We start from the raw sequence: 24,871 nt of genomic DNA, 5'->3' as shown, positions 1-24,871 counted from the left end.
GGTTTTAAAATGGTGACGAGGTTCAGAAGAGGATGGGAGAGGCCGGTGTGTGAGGGAGGAGTGGTGGTGGTGGTGATGTCTGTTCGTGCCTCTGTGGGGCCTCCCTGTTTGTGAAAGTTTATAGTGGGGGGAAGGAAAGTTGGTCTGAAAACCAAATGGCACTGGAGATAAATGTCGCCAGACATTTACACACAAGTAATTGATCCGTGTTGCTCGCCAGGAGTACTTTTAATGAGGGAAGACGTTTCGCTTTCAGAAAATACATTCCAGTTTATTGACAATGTGGCTTTTTTATAGAGAAGAGCGTATCCTAAACGACTTGTGCACAGAAGCTGGGAATTCCGCTGGTTTTCCTCCTATACATACTACCAACTTGCTGCAAGTTTTCTGGTGATTGATCAGGACACATCAGCTGAATTTCTACAAACGCTGAGTGCTCGTACAGCCTTTGACCAGACATTCCCTGTACGGAGGTGTGACAGTGTCTCCTAACCTTTACTGCTCTTCCAGGTCTCTGTCTTAGCACACAGGTAGCAGACGTCCGTTTGCCCACATGTGCCTCTCTGCGTTCAGTGACATGGGTGGCAGTCACTGTTCACACATCTAAGTACTTTAATTTTTGCCTGTTTGAATATGGTTAGAGTTTGGGCTAAGCTGAGAGACACCGTGAGGTCTAAGGTGGCCTACTTAGTCTTTATTTATGGGTGTAGCTGTTCTGGTAAGTCAATGTGTTGTACGTACCTGACCTTTGTCCTGTAGACCTTTATTGTTGCTGATTGAACACTGACTCTGAAGCACGTTCCGGTGCCTTTTCATTTATTTACTGTCAGCCCGATGATAGCAGCTGTTAAATTTTTCTACATCAGAGTGTTAATAACAGCCTATTCATAATTTTCTCAAAGCAGCCTACAGAAGGATTATATTGAGAAGCTGAAGGCTTGGTAGGCAAGCGCTAGTGACTCTGTGTATTAGGCGAACATGTTTCAAGGATGGATGCGTATTCACCATGGGGCAACTCAGTGAAATGGGGATTTGCAGGGTGCTTTGAGTACATAAACCTGCTGGAGCTTTTTATTGCATGGTTCTGTGGCGTATTACATATTAACTTGCAGAAATAAATGTGGCAAAACCAGTTTTACGAGAGCTATTAGAAAAAGATGCCTCATACATTATTCAAAGTCACCACGTACTTTGATACTGCAGAGACAGTTTGAATTTCGTATTTGTAGCGTGTCATCTGCTGAAAAGCCTTGCGCTTCTGAGACCTGGGCATAAAGTTGCAGTGATCTCGATGTGTGTACTGTGTTGGATAGATCTGTATTTAGTCATAGGTCTGATAAGGAACTGAATGCTCATAAATGAGTCAATTGTAAAATTAAACAGTGACATCAGTTGGTGGCAATTCTTCTAGCAGATCATGTGAAACGATAGAGATATCAAGCTTCACTTGAAGTAGAAATGCCTTAAAAGTGTGTTTAAAGCTACTCCTGAATGTTCAAACAATATGACTAACAACTTCCTTCCCGAAGGGATGATAACTATCAAAGTACTATTGCAGTAAAGATGAATAATTAAATGCCAGGAGTGAATTTGACCCAGAGATGCCATCATCTTCTGGAAAGTCAAGTCTTGGGATGATTGTTATATTTCATTTTATTGTTACAGTTATTTTTTAAATTTGGAAATGAAAATGAAAAGTTAAATTGTGCAGAACTCAATCATTTTTAGTTAGTGTTTTACATATTTTGTCTACAAAGTGCTGTAAAACTAAATATAATGATGTATTTACCTATAAATAATTCACAATGCAGTCACATATTTTAAAGAACCTATTTATTTGTAATGGTCTGGCTATTTTATATTACACAACTATTAACTGCATCTGCCTTTTTTCTTCTCTAGAATATATTTGTGTCGACCAAAGTTCAGATTTAAAATTAAAAGTGAATAATAACATAAGAAGTAGGGTTGTCCGTGTCAGGTATCACAGGATCCATGTGAGCTAGACTAATTCAAAGCACTTTATTTTACCGTCAGCTTTAACGTGTCCCAGTAACCATTCTGGGCGCTTGCAAGGGGAGGACTACGGCGAGTGTGGGCGTTTGAGTCGGCAGCAGCAGGCAAAAAGTGGGAGACGATACTGGAAAATTGTGGGAGAGGTTTGGATAAAATAATCCTCACTCCCCTTTTATACAGAATCGGTAGAGAAGGCGCCTTAAGTTGCCACGCAGGTTTAAAATGCTTCAGGGATGCTCAACCTTTCCAGCGGCTGAGTTGTGACTTGGGAGCTGCTAAATGACGACTGCTCCCTTTGCTGCCTTTGCCCGTCTTTCTCCACACGCATGGGTGCTGCTCCGGCAGTTGGGACTTCGCTTGATGCCCCTTCTGAAAGGCTGCTCCGTTGCTTCAGTGCTGCATGCTTCGCAGCAAAAGGGCTTGCCTTTAAACGTGACCTAGCTAGAGCTTTAGCAGAGGTACCTCCATCATTAATTGCTGCTTCCAATCAGTATTCCCCAGTGCGCGAGTCATATTTGGTACCGAATAATTTAATAATATTGTTACAGGAATTAGTGTAGCTCTGACAAAAAGAATAAATAAAAAGGCCTGTATGGTAAGTAAGCTTGGTTACTTCTTTCCAGACAGATTTTTTTTTCCCTAATGATGAAAACAGAGCCTTGAGAGTCCTGAACCAGTCTGCTGAGGTATCTTTCTCAAATGAGTAAAAATTAGGCCAAGCCTGAACAGCTGCTTCAGTATGTAGGGTGTTGGTACTGCAGTTTAAGTGGAGACTGCTGCAAAAGGCTGAGGTTTTCTTTATCGGCTACGTTACTGACATGCTTAATGATAACCTTTCAGTAAAACATTCATGTAAAAGCGCCCATTATCCCATCTCCGTTATATCTGTGAGGGTCTCTATTAACTCTGCAAAAGTAGGACGTCCTTCAGGTTTCTGAAAGGAAAAGCAGAGGACGAATTTATATTAGCAGAGTGATCAGTTACAGTACCAGACTTCAGAAGATGGTAGTACGATAGGTACTTCAGAAGTATCTATGAGCTACCACTTAAAAATTACATTTTATTTTATTAATACAGGAGAAAAGATCAAGCTTATAATTCGAGAGGAAAAAAAAATCATCTGTTCTTCATGACACGAGCAGTGTGAGCACAGCAGCTTTTCCAAGTGTTCCTAAACTTTCTTTATTTCAGTTCTGGACCAGAATTCTTATAGGATTTCTCCCTTGCAACGGATCACTGGAAAACACTACATCTCAGGAAACCGTGATGCCCAGGAATGTTTCCTGGACCTGGTGAAAAAGGATCTCAGCTGTTGTATCATTTGATGTATTGCAGCTGAACATGGAACAGCCTCCTGGCTGATGGCTGTCAGGGGAAGAGAGAACTTCTTCCCCATCCTCTCTCCGCAGGCTGGCATCCCGATGGATGTTTGCAGTAAGCGAGCAAGCAAGATGCAGTTTAGGTTTCAGTCTCTCAAGCTTTTTTTAACTCTGGGTCTAAAAATGTCATATAGAGTTAAAAGATGGGCAAGAAAGGAGAGGTGGGATAAAGGAGGCAATGGTAGCAGCAGGGTACCCCAGATATTCTCAGTCTATGCCTGCCTATTTACATGAAAGCATCGCACAGAAAGCTCTTCTGAAAGTACTTTCTATTTAAAATTGAAGATTCACTTCCTGAGACACTACAGAAGGAGGGACCTTATGGGATTGCTCAGATGGAGAAGTTGGTGAAATCAATGTTTTGATACCAAGATGGAAAGAAATAGTTGCTGTAGAAATGGAGAAAGAGCCTCAAGTACTAAATCGGAGTGGAGAGGGTGGAAGGGGAGCAGCCTAGGAACTGTAGTGATGTGCAGATGTACCCTGAAGAAAAGGATTTAAAATCCACATTTAGTGGGTAGACCCACTTTGTACACAAATGTCTTCAGGTTATCACAAAAAAGGGCAACAAACCTCGTGCCAGCAGCTGTACATGACTTTGTACACGGTATAGGATGCCAAATGGGGTCGATAAAGTCGGTTACCCTGAGAAATCTCACGGACAACTTCAGAATTTGACTTGCTTTCAAAAGGCATTTTGCCTTCTGTGAAAACTTCCCACATCAGTACACCTAGAAGTGAACCAAAACATTTAGAACAAAACAAAAACCCCAAATTCACAAGGCATTTAATGGCATTAGAAGCACAAGACCCACTCTTGATTTTTTTGTGGATTACATGAAAAGACGGGCAATCTGAGCTGAACTGACTACCAAAACCATTTTCAACTGATACAATTCTGCTCTCTCTTAAGTCAGCTATGGTGGTGGTCTGTGAAACAGAGGTGAATATACATTTGGCTAATGGAGATGTACTAAGAATGCACATTTCAGTCGAAATCTAGTATTTAGGCACAGAGCCTTTCTGTTAAAAATCATACTTGTCCAATATAGGCAAGATTTGAAAAAGGGGAAGGACTCAAGCTTAAGATAGGTACCATCAGTAAAAAGTTACACTTTCTTAAGTCACATCAGTAGTTGTACGTTCACCTAATCAACTCACCAAATGACCAGACATCTGATTTGCTGCTATATTTTTTGAAATGAAAGACTTCGGGAGATGACCATTTGACTGGAAACTTGGCACCTGAAGAGCTGATGTATTCGTCATCAATGACATACCTAAAGAAGAACAGGAAACAGCATATATTTTAATGATAGTTAAAGGGTGAGCAGTTCCAGCAACATTTCCATAGATGGTTTATAATTCTATGAAAATACAGTGTCAATTTAGAAACAAAGAAATTATATCACTAATTTGATATGAAATGCACACAGATACCCACCCTGGAAGCTAAGCACTTAAAGAGATTTCTGTTTAAACGAATGATTTGAACTGTCCATGAGAAGTATGTCAGAATAAAACATTTTAATATCATCTGTAAGACCGACAGGATGTTTGTTATTGTCATCTTCTGAGTCTATATTGATAGATAAGATCCCTACACCATGGGCAGGAAAAACAGCAGCAATAAATAATTATTGTCTCTTTTTAAAAAAGAGCCCACCATTTCAACCACTTGTTGTACCCCAACGCTGCTGGGAGAGGGCTACACTTCTAACTGCCCAACTTCACAGATGTAGTATCTGGCACATTTTTACAGAAGCAACATTGAAAGAAATGCTGATCATATACAAGGCAACAGCTCTCGCAGGTGCACTGGAAAAGTAATTTTCTTTGCCCAAGCTCATAGGAGCAGACCTCCCAGTTACAATGAAATTATGTGCCCAATGCAGGCATTTATAGGGCAAAATTTTAAATGGCTACTAGACTGACCCCTACATACATACAAGCTCTGTGCACGTTTTCCCAGTATTAATGGTCCTGAGCAGATGACAGATGTGCACTACACGTTTGTTCTCACCAAAGGCATCATGCATTGGCACCTCTGAAAGCACATTCTAAAGGAGGTCACACTGAGAGAAAATAATTTCTTTGCCTCCCTTTCTTATTTTGGTGCAGGCAGAGAATCACGAGAGGTTATTGGATAAGAAACATAGGAAATAATAGTAGGAACGGAATAACAGGAAATTTAACTAGTAGTGACAGTTGTGTGAGCTCTGAATGATTAAGTTGTGTTCCCGTCACCTCTTCATGGTCTCCCCAGTAGACTGAGTGCCTGTCCTACAGCCACACCACTGGTCTCCGCATTTTTTGGCAGCAGTGAGCCATTCAGGTCCATTACTCTCAGACCAGACCCTGGCAGCCCTTTGGTCTCTAACTGTGTTTTCTGGTGCGTTTGGATGAGTCCAGACCCCTGATACTGACCTTACCCTTTTGGGGAGCAGTGCAACCAGTGGGCACTGCCATCGTGTAGGACGGCCTTTGGAAAAAGAAGTATTTAGTTATGAACTGCTGAGGTGCTGGAATCCTTAGGCTAGAAATAGGAGGGGAAACCAAAAGGAAAGGTAAGCTCCACAGCTGTGCTGATCTAATGACTTGCAGCCATGTGGTGATTGTCACCACCATCTCCTGCTCAGAGCCACACACTCCTTTCCAAGCTTGTCTGCCTCTAAAGCATGCCAATTCGGTCTACTGACCCAGCAGTAAAACAGAAGTGGAGAGCTTTGGGCCGGGCTTGCAGGGGGAAAGAAGAAAAGAGTGAGACAACCCCATTGGGTAGCAGTGGGTCATTCGGTCAACTCAGCTATGAAACATAGCACATCCTCTGGGGAAGTCTGTGAGGGCAGAGCTACACTTCCCTGGCCTGTGCTTGCTGGAGTGCATTTTGCTCTCTTTCTCCATGTCCAAGCCCAGAAGAGGCCACAGAGATGATCAAAGGTCTGGAGCACCTCTCCTGTGAAGACAGGCTGAGAGACTTGGCGTTGTTCAGCCTGGAGAAGAGAAGTCTCCAGGGAGACCTTATAGCCTCTTCCAGAACCTGAAGGAGCCTACAGGAGAGATGGGGAGGGACTTCTTATCAGAGTGTAGTGATAGGACAAGGGGTAATGATTTTAAACTGAAAGAGGGGAGATGTAGATTAGATGTCAGGAAGAAACCCCTGTGAGGGTGATGAGACACTGGCACAGGTTGCCCAGGGAAGTTGTCAATGCCCCGTCCCTGGAAGTGTTCAAGGCCAGGCTGGATGCAGCTTTGAGCAGCCTGGTCTAGTGGGAGGTGTCCCTGCCCATGGCAGGGGGGTTGGAACTAGATGATCTTTAAGGTCCTTTCCAACCCAAACCAGTCTATGATTCTGTCTTTGTCTGGTCTCTCATTAACAGAAAAACCACTTCCCTGCTAGAGCAGCGCACATTTCACTTCCTGCCCGCCCTGCTGGTCCTCCCTGACTCCTTCCCCACCTACTCAGCCGCTGCCACCTCTAAAGGTCAGCACCAGCACCCCAGTCTGTCCCTAGGGACTTTTTGTCCTCCTCGCTACTCAGAGAAGTTGGGAAACTTGTTTCTCCAAGCTTCTGGCAGCCCTGTGCACCCTGGGAATTTCTCTGCCCATAAACACTTCTGAAGCTTACCTGGCACTTTGTCTTACACTCATCAATAGCAAGAGGAGGACACGACATCCAGTTCACGGTACAACAGTGAAAAAACATCACAATATTCATCAGAATTGAAAAATTGACCTCAGTGGGATTCCCCAAATCAGCAAAGCAAATGACGAGGTTAACTCAAGGTCATGCTGCAGCTGGCTGAGAATAGGTACTCATGAAACCTGCGTCAACGGCCTCATACCTCGCCATGCCGAAGTCGGATACTTTAACGATGTGCTCAGCGTTGACTAAACAGTTTCTTGCAGCCTGGGGAAAATGAGAGAAACATATCTGAAACCTGAGCTAAAGCTGTTTCTTTTAAGAAAAATACAGCAGCTCATTATTTTTGTTTCAGCTCATACTGTTTATATTCTAAAAGGAGATGAGTGTCTTGCTCAAAAATCGAAGTGAATTTCTGGCTCTGAGTCAGTGAACATATTTCACTACTGTGTAGTTACACATACATGGCATATATCAGCTTGAATGCATGTAGTATGAGTTGCAAGATTTTTACATATTCCTGCATGGTGAAAGAAATTTTAGGCTGCAGAGTCTAGTTATCCAAGCAGATGTTTTCCTGAACACTAGCATTAGGACACTCAGTGTGAATTTTTAAAAATGTCAAGTGACTTTTTCATTACAGAAATCAGGAACTCTTTGGAAATTTTCAAGATTTTACATTTCTTCGGCCAACTAGGGAGGAGAGCAGGAGGATTTCCTCTCTGCATCCGGAACTGGGCATTGAACAAAGAGCAGGGAGTAAGGAAACAAGCTCCTCTCCTGTGGTTCCCTGTGTATGAAGGGTAGGGCAGAAAAGCCACCCAGATATCCCGGCATCAAGGTAAGGCAGTAGGGAGCAGAAAATATGTAGATAGAAAAAGATTTTGAGTTTTAAAAAAATTACCCTCGTTGTTGCTGATGTTTTGTATTGCTGTGATTTCGGTTGTGTTGTGATCACTGCATGATACTTTTGTATTGGGATGTCCTAACACCTGCCTGCTCCATGCTAATATCCCATTTTTTTCTGACTTCTCTCAATTATCAAGGAGTTTTTCCAGCTGCTCAGAGACAAAAGAGCAGCTGAAAAGTTTTGGTTTAGAAGCTGGAAAACACTATTGGCTTATTAGATCCTGCAGGGCTGAAGTCTTATGGGACACGTTAGTGTGCTATGAAATGCAGTGGCATGTTCTATACTGCCAATATTTACCAAGAACTTCAGAAAGCCTATTGTACTTACTAAATCACGGTGAATAAAGCTATTTCTTTCCAGGTATTCCATCCCTTCGCACACATCCTGGCACATGCTCAGCAGCATGTCTCTGCCGAGTTTCCCTCGCCTCTGCCGAAGGTAGTTGAGCAGGCAGCCGTTTTCCATGAATTCGGTCACAACATAGAGAGGCTTGTGGTGTGTGCACACTCCATAAAGCTGGACCAGCTTCGGGTGGGAGAGTTTCCTGTTTAAAATCGCATTTTAGACAGGCTAGCATTTGTCCTTAGCAGGTGACTAGACCTTTGATTCTTATGATGGTTTTGAAAAATACTTTCCATACTTGATAAACAGCATTCGGTTCAACTGGCCTCAGAGTTGTCCCACCATCTAACACATTTCTGCCTACAATTTCCTCAAAAAAGTGCGCTCTTTAAATTCATAACTGTTCATCAGTTATATAAATGCAGTGAATGCAAAGCTTGATTTGGATGCTGTGAAATGGAAAGGTCTAGTTATGCCTCCCTTTCAGGCAGCGGACATGACCCTGCAAGGGTTCTTCTTCTCTGGCCTGTGCCAAGAGCTGGTCTGGATACTTCCCTAATTTACAAAATTAGCAGAAATGGTAATATAGTTTCTCAAAAGCTTTCGTTAGGCATGAGCTCTGCCGGTGGTCCTAGAGGCACTGAATGATGGATGAAAGAATAGTTGCAGGAGCACCTTTATTTCTCAGCACATTTGCTCCCCATCGAGCTCCACAGCTCAAAGCAGTGCATGCTCTAAACAAAGAGTCTGGCGATGGGTGCAGCAAGCATCTGTGTCAGTCCAGTTCAGTCCTTTATATCAGCCTTTCTGTCCTGCACATCCACTATTCCCCTCAAACTGGTTTGTCTGTTTGTTTTAAATGGAATCAGGTTATGTTTATTTCTTGGTCATCTCAATGACAACTGTCAGATATAATAGCTTTTGTACTTACATCATCACTTTGGCCTCCTCGATGAAATCATCTTCAGACATTGCACCTTCATTGATTGTTTTGATGGCAACCTTGATGGTTGCTTTCCATTTGCCCAGCTGAACGACTCCAAACTGCCCACGTCCAAGTTCTTTCATGAACGTCAGTTCAGATGGGTTTAATTCCCACTCCTCTACAAAAGCAACCCAAAATGTTACAACAGTCAGGTCAGCTTTCCTGAGCTGTGCTCCAGCAGACATGCTTTGCTATTTGCAAAACATCACAATTGTTCATCATCTATAGCATGAGTTTTAAACATCTGAAAATTCCCACATGCTCATATGTTTTTATATGTGAATATTTATTTTACAGCTTGTAGAACGTGATTAGTGTTTAAATTGCTTAATGTAGGAGTGTCTGAGGCTTGAAGATAACACAAGTGTTTAGCTTTGATTACATATGAGAACTTTTTTGGCATTATCATATGTGATGTTGAACTCAACCAGTTCTGGATGGGTAGTGTTGCTACAGAAAGAGTTACTGGCTGCTTCTATTGTGATAACCACAATAGTTCTGCCCTTCAGAATATTAAGCCTTGAGATTAATTGAAGCATTCACAGGAAAGATACACGATTTTGGAGGTTCCTATCATCAGCCAGATGATGGACTTCCTGATCCATATACACAAAAGTGGCATTTATTGCTTGTTTTCTAATACTGTGTAAGATTTCATTCTTATTTCTAAAACTTGCAGAACTGACAAGGAAAATCTTCCCCATAAATAATATTAATTTCAATTTCCGAAGCATTTCAATAAATCAAATAGCCTTTGAAAAGCTATTAAATGTATATTTGAGTCTTAGGCCTGCTTAGAAAAGTCCAGATAGCTCTGAAATAGTGGTCGTAACAGAACCGCAACAGTCGCTGAACAGAAGGACTCGAGTCATCTGTCTCATTCAGTACTGACACCTAACGAGGACATTCTGTGATTCTGTGAAATGAGTGTCTGTTTCTGGTGAATATGCAGCTGTTTATGTGTTTCTTGGAAATTTCACAGATACAACTTAATTTTTAGCTGTGTGAATGTGATTGGAACTCTTGCCTAGGCAGATATTTAAATCACCACCAAAAGAAGATAAAAAATTTACCATAACTAAATCCTGCTGTTGCTGGTGAAGAAAATCCATCTGATCCAATTGGATGTCGGAGACGAGTGATAAGGCCTGTAGGGGACAAAGCAACAATATTCTGTTGACCGATTACTCCATTTTACTCCGTAAGTATGCTATATCGTATCTCTTCTCAAACAAAAATATTTGGAATCTCACATACATTTCTTATTTCCTGAAGTTACTTTTTCTTGAAGTTACTTTTTCATACAAGTCCCATTGAGTCAAATATGAACCAAGAGAATACAGAGCAGGTAAATTCATTTAATACATGTAGATGAGTTTGGTAGTTTCACTTCCCCCATGGTATATGCACACTACAGCTATGACTTTGGCAGAAAGGATGATGGACATATTTGAATTAATCAGCAATAAAAAAAGTTGTGTCTCTTTTTATAAAGAAAGTATTAGAGGAAGAGTGATTTCCAGTCTCCCAAAGTCCTGAGGAGCTTCAAATCATCAGTGTTAAAACCTCATCTGCTTACACGCATTACCTGCAGCATTGTGTTGATGATACTCGATGAGTTCCGGAACAGATGAAAAGAGATATTTTTCTGCTACATAATATTGTCCCAAGTGGTTTTTCTTAATTTGATAGTGTCGAATATCTCCATTATGACTTCTGAAATCAAAAAAAGGATTATGATTTTCAATAAAAGTAATTTGTACTATAAATCTGATTAAATTTCACTTTGAAAGAAATGACAGAAAACTCCGAAAACCTGGGGTACAATTCTCAACCTGAAATGGCAATGTGTGGCTGGGATAGTGTTTCAGGAAAAAAAAAGAAGACTCCTTGTGTCTCTCCCAACTTTGGGAGATATTGCACAATGTTCTTTATTGCACAAGTATCGTTGCATCCATAAGAAATAACCGTAGTGTTTAACAGATGTTCCTCCTAATTCAATCCTTATTTGAATCTAAGCTTTTAAAATTAAAATGCTCTTCATTACCGAAATGTCCCCCAAAAGTTAAAACGTATTCATGTATACTGTGAGTTTACATTTTCCGTTCTGCTTCTCAAAAGGCTCCTCATTGGAGCTTTTACTTGATATGTTTACTTTTCTGTGTTTCTCCACACTATCTGTCTTTCTTGCTTTCTGTACATCTTGCTGCCCATCTACCCCTGCTCTCTGGGACTTTCAAAATGAAGAAGTTAGGTTTACGTTTCAGGCTGGAGGTAGCTGCTGGAGGTTGGTACCCTACTGCAATCGTCAGGCTGTCCCACCACAGGGGTAGTCCCACCTTTCTGAGGAGGGGAGGGAGAGACGAAGAGGGTGGTGGTAGCAGCGATGCCTTTGCTTTGCTCCTCTCGCCTCTGGCTTCCTCTAAGAGGGAGAGAAGGAAAGCAGACGCCACCGATGCAAGAGGATGTAGGGGGGCTGGGGGAGGAGGGGTATAAGGACGCTCGGGAAGGGATAGGTCAGCGCTGTAGGTGACTGCGACTGATGTGGTGGAAAAGCGAGTCCTGTGGCAGTCTTCCAGCAAAAGAAGTAGGACTGCACAGTGAGTAGGTGAGGTGATTTTAGGAGAAAAACAGGAGAACCCTGGGGGCAGCAGAGTCCGGGATGAATTTACAGTGCACAGAGCTTGCGGTGAAGGGAAGCAGCTCGGTGTGGCAGCCGAAGGCTGTGGCAGCGTGGTGTGGTGGCCATGGCACTTCATGTAGGAAGAGAGGCAAGAAGATGCGAATGCAAAGTCTTATTGCCTGCATTACATGGGTGGGATGCACAGCTTTCACAGCAGATTCTTTGGCCATTTCAATGAGTGCAGTTCATCTTGTCTTGCCAGGGCATTTGCACCCTGACTCCCAGATCCACTGCCCACCATCAACATTTTTGCACATTGGGGTAATTAACTCTTCATGAACCGGTGGTTCCCCGCTCCTGTGCATCACATGCCCAACCTACCCACTTCGCCTGCGGACTTTGGGGAAAGCTCTTCCATCACCTCTTGATTCAAACCCTACCCATGCAGAGCAACTCACCCTTTGGCTTGCGAATACATGGACAGCGTAAGAAGTCCCTGTTGGCTTGAATCTCTGACAACAAACGCACCTTCTTTGGCCTGAAAAGAAATACAAGTGGAGTTATTTTCTGCTTTTAAGCTTGGATAGTCCTCCCTTCAGGTAGGACTTGCAGCTGATTACCAAATTCTGTGGAACACCTATGACTACTTGGGAGAGCGATAAAGCAGTGGACAATGGGAATTAATAACTAGGTAGATAGCAGACCAGAATTAACCACGGGAAAATACTAAGTGCCAGGCATTTTCTTGGAGTTAAATAATTTAGGTCAATTATACTCTTCAGTGTGAAGTAGCAAAAATGTTTTGATTTATTAAAAAATCAAGTGGTACATATCACTAGAATAAAATACTGTAAACCAGTTCTATCTGGGATGTTCTTCTCTGGTCTGTCTTGCCCAAGCCCTGTGTTAGTTCTTGAGCAAAGACCTAATGAGTTTAACGGAGTTGGGCACGTTGGTAACTGATAGGGAGTAGAATGCAATAAGGGTTGTTTGCTCTATACATAAGGAAGATGCAGGGGTTTTGTTAAGCTCTGCCGCCTCGCTAACTTCCTTACTGCGCAGATTTCAGTCTTCAGCGTTTTGTACAAAAGACAAGCACAGTAAACCACATGTAATTCAATTTATCTAGTATGGAAAATCTACATTGAATTTGCTGGGGATACAACTTAAAACTCTGTGAAGTCTGAATAGTCTGCACTGTATGCTCACCCCAGAAAGCCTTTTTATTTTAAAGTACTCTCTCTCTCTGACTGCATACCAAGCAGTTTTGGATTTGACTGTGGTAACGGTCTTGATGCCTCTACTGATAGATCTTTCTAGATATCGTTACCTCTTTGAAAATACTGAGTTACCTTCTGGCGCAAGAGAAGTTCTGCCTGGCTTCTGTTTATGTTTTTGCAGTACCACCTGCAACAAGAAGATAACCTGTCCTTTAATTTCAGCCGGTAAAAATTAATTTTTGCTCTGTTTCACAAAAGTAATCCATCTTCACAGTCCAAAAACCCAAATAGAACTAGTATTGTATATAAGCATCTCTTAATTTGGAATGACTTTATGAGACCACTGTAAATATAACAACTCTTTTCCCCATTCAGTGTGATTAAATATGACCTAGAACAAAAGAAAACCCAAAAAACAGTTACACCAAACTGTGATGCATTTTACAGTCCCGCTTGCTGCGTCAAGCCTCCCTTCTCTAGAATTTTGCAGAATTTTACTCTTCTCTCCAGTAAATTAGGTTGAAGTAATCAGAATTAGCTTCTCATCAATTAATTACATGTTCACAACAGGAAGAGATCAGAATATAGAAACATTATGTAGTGAGCCTACAGAAATAGGAAACATCTGGATTCTGACATTATGATTTATGCAAATGAATCTTGTTTAAATACTTGGTGTTTGTAACTTCATGTTACACTCCCTGACCAAATAGTTAAAAATCAAAATGGTTATTTCGTTCTAAGAGTAACAAAAAAAAATAGAGCTTTCAATAAACATCTGTTCACGTCTAACAAAGACTGAAGGATCAAGCACTTAATGTATCACTCCAAACCATTTTTAGAAAATAAAGTGCAATTATTATTTTCAAGGATACTTACTCATATGTTTCTAAATTACTTTTCTTGTTCTCGGTAACATAGTTGCTGGGAATTAGACCTTCATTCCTGAAATGACATATTGAGTGTAGTTTAGATTGGCTATTAGGAAAAATTTCTTCACCGAAAGGGTCATCAAGCATTGGAACAGGCTGCCCAGGAAAGCAGCTGAGTCACCATCCCTGGAGGTATTTAAAACACGTACGTAGACGTGGTGCTGAGGGAGGGACATGGTTTAGTGGCGGTTTTGGCAATGTTAGGTTAATGGTTGGACTCGATGATCTTAAAGTTCGTTTCCAACCTAAATGATTCTATGATTCTCTTGTAGTATATTGTGTAATATTAGTAGGATTAAGATATGCATCTTCCTTTTGTTGATCTATAAAGGTTATTTATACTATTGGCTATGTCATTAGATACTAAATCCCAACGTGGGAATTGAACAGAAGTCTTGCTCCTTTCATCCCAGGCACAATCTTTCTGACCCACAACTGTGGATGGCTACTGAAATGAGTAAGTCAGCTGGGATAGGATATTTATAGAGTGCTGAGAGCATCACGTTAATGAAAATTTTCAAGTCAAATCACAAGAAAATTTAGAAAAAAATGACATTTCTTCTGAATCCGAAGCCATTTTCTTCATTGCTAACCTTGTAACTATATAAAGCATTTCGGTTTAAGTGAAAAGTGTGTAAAGTGTATAAAGTGTAAAGTGTGTGCTTGCATGCATACACAGAATAATAATCCAGTGGGCTCTAACTACAAATATGAGTTCAGAAAAAGCATTTAAAAGTATTTAAAGGAGAAATCTGAATGACAAGGAGACAGTTACATAGCATATAACCATTCCCAGTATGACAGTACAGGATACACTGAGAAAATGCAAAGGAGAAAGGGGAAATGATATGAAACAAACCTAGATGTGGAAAGGATCCTAACTGAAGTTACCTAGTTCTCTAAAACATCCAGGAATTTTGGTTCATGGATTTTGTTTCAGGCACACGTCTTAATAATCTCTGTGGTCTTTATGAAGTGTTTACACATATACACTGCATTGTAAAGAACTTGAAGTATGGAAAGGTGGATTTGCACATGGCTCAGAGCCCAGTGATTCACATGGTTCCCAAATGCCCTTATGTTGCTCAGGACATCGCTGAGTCTAGGACTTTGAAATCTCAACACATTCTAGATTCCCTAGCCATTTCTGGGGCACCAAACGCTGCCGAAAGTCTGCCTGCTCAATCCATGTGCCTCATACATAGCTGAACACTTTCAAACCCACCCCTAAATTGTTGCACATGTCTCATTCTATCTGCCTGCTTTCACAGGGGTTGTTTTAGTTTTTGTTCTTTCTGTGTAGGGAGACCGAAATAGGTGCCCGCTCTCTTACCCATGTTGGTCTCTTGCCTTCCACCAGTGGGGATCATACTGTTCGAGGATAATGTATTCTTCTGACTTCTTGAGCGGTAAATCCGAAGGTCCTCTAGCAAAAAAGTCATAGAGTGCAATAACTCTGGGATTTTTTGTGTAGTCTTCCAAGGCCTCAGCAGGTAGAGGAGGTAACGGCTTGTTCTTTAACTGCATTTGCCTCTTACGCTAGTGAAAAAAAAGTATCTTTCATAATTAGTCTTTTCTCCCTACTATTACTTGCTTAATTCCCCTGCTATTATACAATCTCAGTAACTAAAAGGAACTCATCATGGTCATTACTTCCCCTTGTAAAGCACTATCACCTCATCACTTGTGAAAAAAGCAAGACTTACATTTGAGTAGTTTGGTGTAGAAGCCAAAATGACAATGGAAAGTACAGTGAACAACAAACAAGCCATCTACCTTGGCTTCTGTGTGGTATGGAGGCTGGGACAAGTCCTCAGCTGGGGTAAAGGCAGAGCAGCATTGAAATCAGTGGAGTTACAATGTCTGTAAATTTGATCATTTATTTTGAGAATTAACATGGAGGGCACTGCAGACTTTCTTAGCAAATTGGTAGGAACAGAATCATTTATTTTTGCATCAGGTTAGGTTCTAGCTTTGCATTTGGTTATGCTTTGAAAGCTCGGATTATTCAACTTAGATCTAGTAAAAGTGAGGTGGATGTTTCACATGCCAGCTGAGCAAGGCGAGCTTGTATCTGCCCAACCGGGCAGTCCCACCCTTCCCACCTCCATCACCCGAACCCAGAAGTGGGTGAAGGAACCACCCTGTCCATGACAGAGAGCTTGGGAGACCCCACTGTGACCCCGTATTTACATCAGTATGAATCTTCAGATACCTTAACTCTATCATTTTTATGCAATGAAGCACCTTACATGCTCAAGAGTTAGTTACTCCTCTGCTCGTTGCGGTACTGAGCCACCATATGGCACATCACCCCAGTTCTCTCTTTTTCACCTGCCAAAACATTCCTTACCTTGCACTTCCAAGCAGAACCATAGGAAATGTCTGGTTGTGAGGCTGAGTACTGGGTCACCAGGCCGGTACCAGGGTCCAGGTTCATTTTTGTTCTCATTGCTCTGATTTTGAAAAACATGAAGTATTTGTGTGAATACGTATCTATAAATATTCACATACAAATATTAATTCATGGATATATATGCCTTCCTTCATATTAGGGATATGCAGGGTAGAGCTTCTTTAAACTTCTGTGCAATTAGCAGTTCTATTGAAAACACATGGATTTTTAAAAGTCCTTTATACATAGATATGTTTATCATCCTAATTGCTGAAAAGCTTAAGCATTTCACTTACCTTTTTTGCACTGTGCAGCAGCAGCAGCAGCAGCAGAAAACAGACTGGATGGTGTGATCTGTGAATGAGAACATTGCCCATATTTGCAGTGTTCCTGTTTGTTTGTTTACAAAACTTACAGAATTAAGGACTACCATATGTGCTTAGACCCATTACTATCTCTCTCTTACTGTGGGATATCTCGAAAATCACTAAGGCTCAATCTGTATCCACCAAAGACAGCAGACCTTTTCTGCTGCCCCATTTATTTGCTCCCACTGTCTCCCTTACAATGTCTTATCAATTATGAGGCAATGCAAGGAGTTAAATTGGCTCACTAAATCAGAAAGGAAAAGAAAGACCTTGTCAGCCAGATCAGTACCAATCTGACTGATGGCACCATCCTGTGCAAGCTCTGACTAGTGCAATGAAGGGGATGAGAACATCATCAGGGACAGGAGGTGAAGAACCGTTCCCTTCAGCAATGACATACTTTTTAGATCATTCAAGCCAAATACAAACCCACACTTGCATGACAAGCTTTTTCTTATTGTGGGGTTTATTAGAGACATGCTACATTAAATTCTTCTAATTAATACTGATTTTTCTGTTGCAGCCGTTAATATAATGTATGCCCAGGTTTAAAGTGCTAACAAAAGATGTGCCTCACACTTAGGTGTCAAGTGGTTGATAATCCTGAGGAAAAAATACATTGGACACATCATCACAGACATCATATATTTAGAGAGAAATCAATCTAATATATCTTGTATAAGCAGCAGAGAGGATACGGTATTAAGTATGCTGGAAGGCATTAAGGAGGTCTGAACAAGGTAAATAAATGGTTGACATCCGCTCTGGTCCATTTCTACTCAGTCTGAGACCTACTTTCCCCAACTTGTGTTGGCACAGCAGTTTCAGCCGAGCTGTGGCAGCTATAGTCCCGGCCCCTTTCCCCCCTGCACTGCTGCTCGTCTCATCTCCGGCCAAGCGAGACGGGACGCTAAACCTGTGGGGAACCGCTCTCCGCTGGGTCGGCTCCCTGAACCCTCTCACCGTCATGCATCACCGGTGGATGGGTGGGAGGGCAGCAGCACCACCGGGCCGGGCTCAGGCTCTCGGGTAGGATGTACGCTCTCTTTAGGAAGCATGAGAGCCGGGCACACAGAGCATATTCAGCTGCACTGACAGAAAATAAACTTTATACCCCACTCCAATGCGTCCTGAGTTTTCTCTGCCACAGAGGTCACAGTACAAAAAGAAGCCTCAGAAAGTTATTTGAAATATTGACATACCCTAGGTCTTGGTATTTTGTCGTTTTATCTTTCACAAGGTATGTCTTTCTCCCACCAGTGTCTTCCACTTCATTTGTTTTTCTCTGATGGCATTTTTGGCTTGTTGATCCCAATGACTTAATCCAGCCTAGAATAAATAGGATGTCCCTTCTGGTGCTCTGTAAGACCGTTTGCCAATGCCTGTTACAAATGTTTCAGCCAAGTGTGCTCAGACTATGCATCCTAGCACTCAAAATATTAAGCACCCTTACTACACAATGAAAATGAAATTATTTTCTCTATGAAGGTACCTATTTTAGCAAATCTTGCACTAATAAATAAAAGATGGGAGAACGTCAGATGTCAGAAAGATAAGACCAAAACTAGTTCTTAACTGGAAGAGGAAGAGACCTGCCTCGTATGTGTTTTGGTTAGAGTATTTATCTTGAAAGTCGTGGGGCAATTTCCCTTAGACCGTTGCATCCTGTGAAGAACCTATCATGTAGGAAGCTGACGAGCCTACATTAATCAGAAGACACTATCAACTGTTTGATAAAAGTTTCCACTGACGGCTATGCAAAATGCAGCGATTACAAAAACCCAAGCCAGTTGACACCGACGATTTTCTTTAAAGAAACCAGGCTGAAAAGATAGGGGCAATGCAATCCATTTGCTGCATAATTTTCCAGTGTACATTAAACTGTCCCTCATCAGTTTACAATTCTGGTGGCTGGAGTTTGCCTGAACATGCTCTCTAGCATTGTTTTGCTACAGGGTTGAGATTATTAATGTTCCAGGTGAGAGCAAGCTTGGGATGAAAATCACCTTTCAAAAGTCGGCTGGGAATTATTTCTGGTTTATTACCATTGCTTTTTTGTTCCCTCAAAAAAACCCCAAACATTCAAGAGTAAAATAATGTCACGGCGTTAAGGAGTGAGTGTCTCTGAAGCAATATTAATTAGCGCCTAGGAAGCATATTGCACAACAGTATGGTCTTGCAGGTACTGTCTTCTGAGGCATTAGAAAAAGGGTGGTTTAAAATTACATGCTACTTACCAAACCTTCCCAAATATCTTGGGAAGGAATAGTGTTTGTCTCCTGACCTAGGCTGTGTTAGGTTTCCATTTCTTTTTAGAATCACTTTTGTGTTTCATAAAGCGTCAACACCATGGGTGAAAAAATTCTTGGGTTTCTTTTCCTTCAGACAGTGCCATGAAGTTTAATTGATGTTTATAAAGTATTTAGTGATGTGCAAAAAGGAATATAACATTTGAAAGCTTGTCTACTTCTGATTAAACCACCTAGTCTAATTAAATGTACTATTCCTCATTAGACGATTTGCTCTCCTTACAGACCACTTACCAGAAATATTTAGAAGCAGCGCTGTGGAGTTTCAATGTGACGTAAGAATGATCTTCTAAGAAGATTTTAAAGATGTGTCTGTTTGTTAGCATGAAAGTGAGGGGTTCAGAAGGATGTTATGGACATGCAATTCTGCCTTGCTTTTCTTTATGAGCTCAGCTATTTGAATAAATGTATAGCATAAGCTCAGGAATCCTTTTTGCCTTCAGTGAATTTCAGGCTTGCTCTGTTAATGGATGCTTTACATGTCAGACCCTCCCTTTTCTGTGCTAAAAGCAATTAGCAATAAATGAATGTATGTGATGATTTTTAACACATCCCAAGCATATACAATATCAAGTATTTAGTGTCTTGTCCTGTCCGTAGAGCCACAGAAAAGGTGTTGGTTAAAGCTTTAATTAGAGGGCTTCCTGGGACATGTGCCTCATTTGGTGAACGATTTTTTCCAAGGCTAGAACATGTAACCAATTACAGATCACAAAATTTGACCAAGTTCTGCAGGCCCAAAGGGAAGACTCCGATTAGACTGAGGCCATGGGCCATGCTGAACTGAACTGCTGGGTCCTGAGCAGCACAAACTTTGCACAGTTCCACAGTTTGCTTCTCCTTATTCTCCTTATTGGAGCATTTTAAGTGTCAAATCACAGCCTATCAGTCCAGCAGATATTTATCATCCTAAAGATGAGCATTTCCACCTCTTTTTGAAAACAAACCTGTCTTCACCCATCTGTTCTCGGCAGCCTCATTGCTTCTGAAGTTCTTGTGTCCATACGTTACTCCTAGAGTTCCACACTTGTGGAATTAACTCAATAGAAATTAATAAAAGCATAAATTATAGCAGTGTAAACTGTTAATTTCTGTTTGGAAATTTTTCAGGTCAGGTCTGCTGCGAAACATTATCAAGGAATGCAGACAAAGAAAGTTCTGCGGAGCTAAGTCCTGCTTTAGTTAAACTGAATTAAGTCAGGAAGTTTCAACCTGACAGATTGGAATTTCAGCATCTCAAGCAAACACCTATGTATTGATCTATGCATTTTACATCCTCCCTAGTCACTGGTGAGCTTCTCGCACAACACTTTTTCTCCCCCTGATTAAAATCACATTGTTTGTACTGCATCCAATTCTGGAGCCCCTACTACAAGAAAGATATGGACGTGCTGGAACGTGTCCAGAGAAGGGCCATGAGGATGATCAGAGGGCTGGAGCACCTCTCCCATGAGGACAGGCTGAGGGAGCTGGGGTTGTTCAGTCTGGAGAAAAGAAGGCTCCGAGGAGACCTTATAATGACCTACCAGTATCTTAAGGGGGCCTACAAGAAACCTGGTGAGGGACTTTTTAGGATGTCGGGTAATGGTAGGACTAGAGGGGATGGATTAAAACTAGAGATGGGTCAATTCAGACTGGAAGTTAGGGAGAAGTTCTTCACCATGAGGGTGGTGAGACACTGGAACAGGTTGCCCAGAGAGGTGGTGGAAGCCCCATCCCTGGAAGTTTTTAAGGCCAGGCTGGACGGGGCTCTGAGCAACCTGATCTAGTGGGAGGTGTCCCTGCCCATGGCAGGGGGGGTTGGAACTAGGTGATCTTTAAGGTCCCTTCCAACCCTAACACCTCTATGATTCTATAATTCTATGATTCATAACTCGCTCCAGAAAGGCCCGAAGCTGCTCTGCGATGCCGTTGTAGAAAGACTTGGCCAACCCTGCAAACGGTGAAAGCTTTGATACGCTGAATGAATAATTTGATTAAACTTGCCCTTCTGCTCGCGGCCGGGGAAGATGTTTACAGCCAGGGCTGCCTCCAGGTGCCACAGCAACGCTCGGTGCAGCCCGACAGGAAGCCCGCGTTTCCTGCCTGAAGCTTCTCACGGCCACACACCCCCTCCTCTGACTCGGGCTCTTCCTTCCTTTCTCTTCTTTTCTATTCATCAGCCAGCAGGCAAACTAAGAAATAATAATACTAATTTTTAAACCCCCGCATTTTAATGCCAAAAAAAACCCAAACAAAAAAATTGCTATCTTTTAAAATGCAAATAGGAAATTTAAAATAGTTTCTCAGAATTTACTCATTGTTTTAAATATTTCTTCCTGATTTTAAATCATGAAATCATGGCTGTCGACTCTAGACTTTGCTGTCTTCCTTCTACAATTGTGCGGAGAATTTAATTTTTCCAATTGCTGATGAAAGCTTGCAACCTTAGACAGAGTTCAGCTAATTCTACAAATAATTTAACACAGGAACAAGAAAATGTATCCCATTTCACTGTTCTTGTTTTTTCCTTTCTGGAAATGACTATATTAGGAGGAAGACACTTGTTTTTAAAACAGTGTCATATTATCTCCCCGGTGACACGTTAACAAACATGGATCCCAACACTAGCGCAGAGCCATGATAGCCTATCAAATTCTGATGCCCCAAATCAGACCTTTTCGCATGCACAGTTTTGAAACGAGAAAAGACACCATGGCAAGAGAAGCATGTGGACGAACTGGAAACACTAGGAACCAGGTGCTGAAGCTAGCCTGACAAATACTCAGCCTAAAAATTTGCAGCTGACATTTTGATAACCAACTTAGGGGCCTGAATACAAATCTATCTGTGGATAACGGAGCAGATGGGATGCTAGAGGAAGAAGGAAAAGATTGGTCAGCTGTCAGGAGCAGCCGTTTGCTTGAGAAGCTGAAAGACAGTCCCAGGAAAACAGAGAAGCCTTAGTGAGATGTCCTTTGAGATGGTCCATTGAGATGGTCCATTGCTGCCAAGAAGCAGTCTGATAAAGTCCCACAACACCCAGCAGTACGCTTTGGGTTGATAATATTGCCTGTATAGGTGGCCAATTCATACTCCTTTGTGTGTGCAGTCTTCCTCCTATCTTCAGTTAGAACTCACTCTAATTTACAGCCTTGGGGAAGTATTATCAAAGATAAAAGCAACAAGTTAGAGATTAATTTTTATAGTTTTCATCTTGTCATTTTATTATTTCATACATTTCTTGGCTTGAGTTTCTTTCTGATTCACTGTTTCTCAAGGCGCTACTAATTTTGAAAGCGCCATAGTCAATGTCCAAGACTTTCACTCTCCTAGCATGTTTTGCAAGAAGTTCTTGCTCTTGCAGCGTGGCAGCAGGTGAACTGTGTTCAACACTAAAAATTCAGCTTCACCCATCAAACCCAGATCTTTACTGTAACACAGGATACGCCTCCTGATCTGGTGTGTCTGTCAGTTTTCAACAGTACTAGAAAAATAATACTCTAGTAGAAAGGCACAGTATAGTTTGCCTCTAAAAATACTTTAAAAGACAAGTTCTTACATGTGCACGCTGAGGCTTTCTGTCTTTCCTGTGAGTTAATTCTGCTCTGTAGGAAAGACAGCTCTAGTTCTACCAAACATTTTATTCACGTCTATGCTGCGCATGCTTTTAAGGACAGTATGTGGGAATATCTCCCTGTCTATATGCAAAAGTAGAATCCATCTATACGACAGATTCATATCCATGCAGTAATTTTGAAAGTCAAGACAAGCAGTCTGAAGAGAGATCACTTGAGCAGCGCAAGAGAAAGCCGGTTAGTATTTTTATGGCAATATTTAAATAGCTTATTTGCTAAGTACAGTGCTGCTGCACAAAACAAAACTGCAAGATCAACATATGCGGCCCGGTTTACTTACAGGTAGAAAGAATCATGTCTGGTTGTCCACTTATATTCAAATGACAATGCAAAGCTCTCTTCATCAGTTGCGACAGTAAAACAGCCCTAGCTGAGCTCTTCACTCTGACATGAAACACGGTAAACCACAAATACTGCTTGACCCCGCCTACTTACCTTTTTTTAATAAAAAGAAAAAAAAGACACCCAAAACCGACTAATCTGACATGTTTAAAAGAAAAAAAAAGTGACTTCCTAGTATCAAAGACACATTTTACAAAAACAAATTATTAAACTGTAATCAGTAGGGCTAAATATTTCTTTTTTAAAAAAGGAAAAAAGTACAGGAAACGTATATCACAACATTTGGTTCTGTTCAGATACATTTTTGACCCCCAACACTTGAAAAATTCAGTAATAATAAAAAGGGGAAGAAGGATTGCAATTGCTTAAGGATGAGTAAACTCATCCAGAAGAAACGACGGCGCAGTATTTCAACCTGTCTTTGAAGACATCAGGAGAGTCAGCAAGACAGCTGCCCCCAGAAGTGTTCTGCTCCTCTCCAAAATTAACCATCTAAGGCTACGTTCAACTACAAAAATACTTTCATCTAAAAAATAGGTGCCTCAAAGTTCCTGGCATCCTAAGTAAGTAACAAGCCCAAGGGCAGGTATGCAGAAATTATCCTCAGGTATTGGGAAGAGGCAGGCCCAAGGGCTTGGATTCAAAGCACCCACCTCAAGGAGGAAACCACTGCCAAAAGTCAGGAGTTAGGGTGCATTTTATCATATAAATTAATAATAAACACATAATTTATAGAAACAGGCATAAGGTTCATTGGAAACTATTAATCTCCTGATTTTCCCTTATGCTTCATTTGTGTTTAAAGGGAAACATTACCGCAGTATTCCTCGTAACGTAGTGTCAAAAGTGTTGGCAATACCGTACTTTGCAGGGTCTCCACTGAGAACCTGGGGTGCAAAGGAGCAGTTAGGGAAGGAAAGATGAACTCGGCTAGCCTTAGATCTTCCATGTTCCTTTTCCTACCACAGGTAGAAAACCCCAGGTTTTCCCCGTTAGCAATACATGCGGTTGGTATGGATTAGGTAGCGGTTTGGACACAACACTTTGAGAGGTTGGTTTCCATTGTCGCGATAATCTTCTGAGACTTCATCATTAAGAAAAAGGAAGTAGACATTTAAACCTTTTCTGACAGCCTGTAACTTTTCAATGAAATAGCATGAGAAAAGGAAAGCCTTCCTTCCAAGAAACAAAAGGCTTTCTCCTTTTGATTATAACGATTTAGACAAAGCAGTGCAAGGATCTAAGCATCTCCAAAACTGATTACAGAAATTACTCAAATGCAGAAATGATGGAATGTATTAAAGGTAACTATAGTTAGCTTGATTGGAAATAAACTTCACCATACTCCTTTCTGCCTATTTGGAAAAAAAAATTAAAAAAAGACGTTTCTGTGCAATCTATTTTCTATTACACATGGCACAAGGGCACAAGTAATGAAAGAAAAAGACAAGATGTAACAGAGTTACTAAGAAACAGCTACAGCAAAACTGAAGTGCAAATACTGCTCACATCCACCAGCACAAAGTCAGGTTAATTGAGACAGGCTTCAGCAAGGCTGCGGAGACATTGGCCTCCAGCAGAGGGGACAGAGCGTGTCACTTCGAAAGAGTTCAGGCATTTCTGCACTGAACATTTCATCATGGCCAAATTCAGTTAAATATATATTCATACTACTATATATATTTAGTATCGAGTGTGTATACGCACAGATATCCATAGGCTATCATAACACCATGTTCACATGAACAATCAGTTTTGGCTTATGATGCACTGACAGTAAATTACTGGCA

General features: G+C 41.3%; 1 protein-coding gene across 5 annotated transcripts; it reads right to left on the bottom strand.

Annotated features, from left to right (window-relative positions):
* Window positions 1–1,816: 1,816 nt before the first annotated feature.
* On the bottom strand, window positions 1,817–24,776 carry LOC128910691 (tyrosine-protein kinase TXK-like). 5 transcript variants are annotated; one of them, XM_054204242.1, is made up of 15 exons: window positions 23,020–24,776; window positions 16,742–16,799; window positions 16,404–16,506; window positions 15,384–15,589; window positions 13,998–14,063; window positions 13,251–13,305; window positions 12,357–12,436; window positions 10,864–10,991; window positions 10,349–10,423; window positions 9,222–9,393; window positions 8,276–8,492; window positions 7,241–7,305; window positions 4,557–4,675; window positions 3,969–4,126; window positions 1,817–2,950 (listed from the first exon to the last, which is right to left on the bottom strand). In XM_054204242.1, the coding sequence occupies exons 1-15, from the start codon at window positions 23,081–23,083 to the stop codon at window positions 2,882–2,884; spliced, it is 1,635 nt and encodes a 544-aa protein (XP_054060217.1). In that variant the 5' UTR covers window positions 23,084–24,776; the 3' UTR covers window positions 1,817–2,881. The 5 variants fall into 5 exon arrangements, with proteins under 5 accessions (XP_054060217.1, XP_054060218.1, XP_054060219.1 ...); XM_054204243.1 differs by lacking the exon at window positions 23,020–24,776 and adding an exon at window positions 18,016–21,733; XM_054204244.1 differs by lacking the exon at window positions 16,742–16,799.
* Between the last annotated feature and the right edge of the window lie 95 nt (window positions 24,777–24,871).

The sequence above is a fragment of the Rissa tridactyla genome, chromosome 5 (genome assembly GCF_028500815.1).
Source record: "Rissa tridactyla isolate bRisTri1 chromosome 5, bRisTri1.patW.cur.20221130, whole genome shotgun sequence".
Lineage (NCBI taxonomy): Eukaryota > Metazoa > Chordata > Aves > Charadriiformes > Laridae > Rissa > Rissa tridactyla.
Note: the sequence above shows the minus strand (reverse complement) of the source record. Positions and strands in the feature narration are given on the sequence as shown.